Source organism: Crocodylus porosus, unplaced genomic scaffold (genome assembly GCF_001723895.1).
Source record: "Crocodylus porosus isolate Cpor-Errol unplaced genomic scaffold, CroPor_comp1, whole genome shotgun sequence".
Taxonomy (NCBI): Eukaryota; Metazoa; Chordata; order Crocodylia; family Crocodylidae; genus Crocodylus; species Crocodylus porosus.
Window position 1 is genome coordinate 6,246,896 of NW_017728937.1, and position 3,919 is coordinate 6,250,814.

General features: G+C 66.9%; 1 protein-coding gene across 1 annotated transcript in view; it reads left to right on the forward strand.

The window, feature by feature from the left end:
* SPTBN2 (spectrin beta, non-erythrocytic 2) overlaps positions 1-3,919 on the forward strand; it is a 21,441-nt gene that overhangs the window by 16,065 nt on the left and 1,457 nt on the right. Inside the window, exons 27-36 of the mRNA XM_019547365.1 lie at positions 155-359; positions 487-861; positions 1,040-1,284; positions 1,669-1,807; positions 1,950-2,034; positions 2,224-2,420; positions 2,619-2,776; positions 2,957-3,032; positions 3,218-3,456; positions 3,553-3,726. Of these exons, the coding sequence (XP_019402910.1) occupies positions 155-359; positions 487-861; positions 1,040-1,284; positions 1,669-1,807; positions 1,950-2,034; positions 2,224-2,420; positions 2,619-2,776; positions 2,957-3,032; positions 3,218-3,456; positions 3,553-3,726 (1,893 nt within the window). The remainder of the gene's footprint in view (positions 1-154; positions 360-486; positions 862-1,039; positions 1,285-1,668; positions 1,808-1,949; positions 2,035-2,223; positions 2,421-2,618; positions 2,777-2,956; positions 3,033-3,217; positions 3,457-3,552; positions 3,727-3,919) is intronic.

The following is a 3,919-nucleotide window of genomic DNA, read 5'->3' on the forward strand; positions in this document are numbered from 1 at the left end:
GGATGAAACTGCCTATACCCTCCCACCCCTCCAGCGTGGTCTGGCCCTTCAGAGCGTGGCTCCCACCTATCCCTCAGGCCCATGGCCCCCAGGGAGAGGCTAGGAAGGCCACAGCTCACCCAGCCCCATCTATCTGTCCCCCCCCGCCGGGCAGTGAGCGGCTGCGGCTGCGGCAGGGCCAGGTGGACAAGCTATACGCCAGCCTAAAGGACCTGGCGGGGGAGCGGCGGGGGCAGCTGCAGGAGCAGCAGCGTCTCTGTCAGCTCAAGCGGGACGTGGACGACCTGGAGCAGTGGATCTCGGAGCGCGAGGTGGTGGCTGCCTCCCACGAGCTGGGCCAGGACTATGAGCACGTCACCGTGAGTGCGAGGGGGGGCGCCAGGCGGTCACAGGGGCCACCGGGCCATGGGTTCTTGGCCACCCCCCAGTAGCGCTGTGGGGCCTGGCCCTGGCCCTGGCCCCCGGGCTCACACCCGCCTCCCCCAGATGCTGCGGGACAAGTTCCGGGAGTTCTCGCGGGACACGAGCGCCATCGGGCAGGAGCGGGTGGACGGGGTGAACGCGCTGGCAGACGAGCTCATCGCGGGCGGCCACTCAGACAGCGCCACGGTGGCAGAGTGGAAGGACGGGCTGAATGAGGCCTGGGCCGACCTGCTGGAGCTGATGGACACGCGCAGCCAGATGCTGGCGGCCTCCTACGAGCTGCACCGCTTCTATCACGATGCGCGCCAGGCCCTGGCCCAGGTCCAGCACAAGCAGGCACAGCTGCCCGACGAGCTAGGCCGTGACCTCAACACCGCCGAGGCCATGCAACGCTCCCACAGCGCCTTCGAGCACGACATCCAAGCCCTCAGCACGCAGGTGCCCGGGCTGGGGCTGGGGTGGCTCAGAGAGGGCAGTGTTCCCAGAGTGCCATGAACATGACATCCAGGCCTCCGGTGCCCAGGTGCCATGGCAAGGAGGGAGATCAGCAGCTGAGGAGCCCAGGGCAGGTGGGGGTGGCAGTGGGGCCCAGCTGATTCCCCTGGTGCATATGCAGGTGCAGCAAGTGCAGGAGGATGCGGGGCGGCTGCAGAAGGCCTATGCAGGCGAGAAGGCCGAGGACATTGGGCGGCACGAGCAGGCGGTGAGTGAGGCCTGGGCCGCGCTGGGCACCCGCAGCCGGTGCCGCCGCCAGCTGCTGCTCGACACTGTCGACCGGTTCCGCTTCCTGCGTGCTGTGCGCGACCTGCTGCTCTGGATGGATGGCGTCCTGCTTCAGATCGAGGGCCACGAGCACCCGCGGTGAGTGTGTGCCCCCCCGCAGCCCAGGCTGCTGCAGATCGAGGGCTGCCAGCTGCTGCGATGGGTGCCCAGCCTAGGCCAGCCCTGTGTCCCCTTTTGCCCTGTCCAGCCCAGCCCAGCCCAGCCCAAACTCAGCCTGGAGCACCCTGACCCAGCCCCATTCTGGAGCCCTCATGCCCAGTCTACCCCTGTCCCACACAGCTCTGCCCAGTTCAGATCAGTCCAGCCCAGGCTGAAGCACCCTGATCCAGCCTATCCCAGTCTCACCAGCCCAGTCTGAACCAGTCAGTCCAAGTCCACCTTGCACCCTCATCGGCCTGCAGGGCCGGGCAGCTGAGTGGGGCATCAGGTGTCTGAGGCACCCCCTTCCCCTCCTCCCCACAGGGACGTGTCCTCGGCTGACCTGGTCATCAAGAACCACCACGGGATCAAGGCAGAAGTGGAAGCGCGGGCGGACAGCTTCATGGCCTGCATAGCCACCGGCACTGCGCTGCTGGAGAAGGGGCACTACGCTGCCAATGAGGTGAGACCCCTGCCTCTGTCTGCTTCCAGGGGTCCTGGCACAGCTGGGCAGCTTTGTGCCTGGATGTCCTGGGAAGATGGCAGACAGAGCTGTTGGGGGAGACCCCATTCCCTGAGCATCCGCCCCCCCCTCCAAAATACAGATCTCAGAAAAGCTGTTGGAGCTGCAGGCACGGCGCAAGGAGATCGGGGAGCGGTGGCAGGACAAGATGGACTGGCTGCAGATCGGTGAGTGGGCTGGGGTGCAGGAATGGGGGGAGCCCAGATGCCTGGCTGGTCTCCAGCACTGGGAGGGCAGTGGGGTGTGGGGAGATTAGAGCAGGGGCTTGGGGAGCCTCTGTGGCCGGGTTCTCTCCCAAAAGGTCGGGAGCCCAGACACCTGGGTCCTAACCCATCTTGCCCCACTCCTCCCTGCAGTGATGGAGGTGCTGATGTTCGGGCGCGATGCCAGCATGGCGGAGGCATGGCTGTCCAGCCAGGAGCCCATCGTGCGCTCGGCCGAGCTGGGAGGCAGCGTGGCCGAAGTCGAGAACCTCATCAAGCGGCACGAGGGCTTCCAGAAGTCGGTGGCAGCCTGGGAGGAGCGCTTCCTAGCACTGGAGCGCCTCACTGCGGTGAGACCAGCATCCGCGTACCCCAGATTCCCAAACGCAGCCCCCCTCCGACCTGGGTCAGAACCGGGTGGCCCCACTGCTTCCAGGAGAAGGTTCCCAGCCCCATGGGTAGCAACCTGGGGCCCAGAGCCTCTGAGCCCTTCTGAGACGGGGGGCTGGGTCAGGAGCTTATCCCTGCCTCCCCTGCCCCCCACCCAGCTGGAGGAGAAGGAGCGGCGCCAGCGGGAGGAGGAGGAGGCCAGAAAGAGGCAGCCGCCAGAACCAGAGCCAGCGCCAGAGCCCGAGCCCACGGCCGCAGCGCAGTCAGCCCCAGCCCTGGATGGGCAGCAAGGGCCATCCTCCAGCCACGGTGCCAGGTGGGGGGCCAGGAGCTGTGCTGGGGAGGGGGTGTGGCAGGGGGTTAGGTTATGGAGAGGGGCACAGGGAGGGCTGTGGGAAGACAGTGGTGATAGGGGCATCAGGCTGGGCACTGTGGGGGCAGGGGGCATCCCCACAGATCTTACTGCCTCCCACTCACCATCTCCCCCCATCCCCAGGACCCCCACCATGCAGATCTGCGCCACGGAGCTGCCCGCCATCAATGGCATCTGCCCCGACTCAGAGTCTTCCCAGGTACATGCTGGGCCTGCAGGGGGGGAACCCGCGTGACTGTGGGGGAGATGGGAGCTGGGGACGGAGAGCATGGCTGGACGCCTGGATGCCTGAGTTCTGCTCCAGCCCGGGAATGGGAGTGGGAACGGGGTGGGTGGCAGACACAGGAGGCACTGGGCAGCTCCAGCCCCATCCTTTGCCCCCAGGTCTTGGAGACAACAGAGGCAACGAGTGGGGCAGGGCTGGACCCACTGGCTAAGGATAAGGAGCAGAGCCCCGCCCCCTCACCCAAGCCCCGCCTCAAGGGCCCCGCCCTGATTGCCGACCCTGCCCATGCTGCCACCCTCCCACCCAGGGCACCTGAGCCCCCTGCCCAGGAGACTATGGAGGGGACCCTGTGCCGCAAGCAGGAGATGGAAGCCCAGGGCAAGAAGGCAGCCAACAGGTGAGACCCCCCCCCCCTTCCCCACAGACCCTGTCAGGGGGAGCATGGGCCAGAGCTGTCCACACCCCAACGACCCCTTTCCCTCCCACCCCCCAGATCATGGCAGAACGTGTACTGTGTCCTGCGCAAGGGCAGCCTCGGCTTCTACAAGGACGCTAAGAATGCGGCCCACGGCGTGCCCTACCATGGCGAGGCGCCTGTTGGCCTGCAGGGCACCCAGTGCAGCGTGGCCCTTGACTACAAGAAACGCAAGCATGTCTTCAAGCTGGGGTAGGCACGGGCAGGGTGGGACTGGGGGTAAGTCTGGGGGTACACAGATGTGGGGGCTGGGTGAGGCTGGGGTAAGGCCAGGGGCACACAGGTTGGACAGCGGGCTCTGGGGGGCAGGGTAAGGCTGGGGGGGCCTCTGGGAGACTGGGTGCAGCTGGGGGTAGACAGGCTGGGGGGCTTTGGAGGGCAGGGC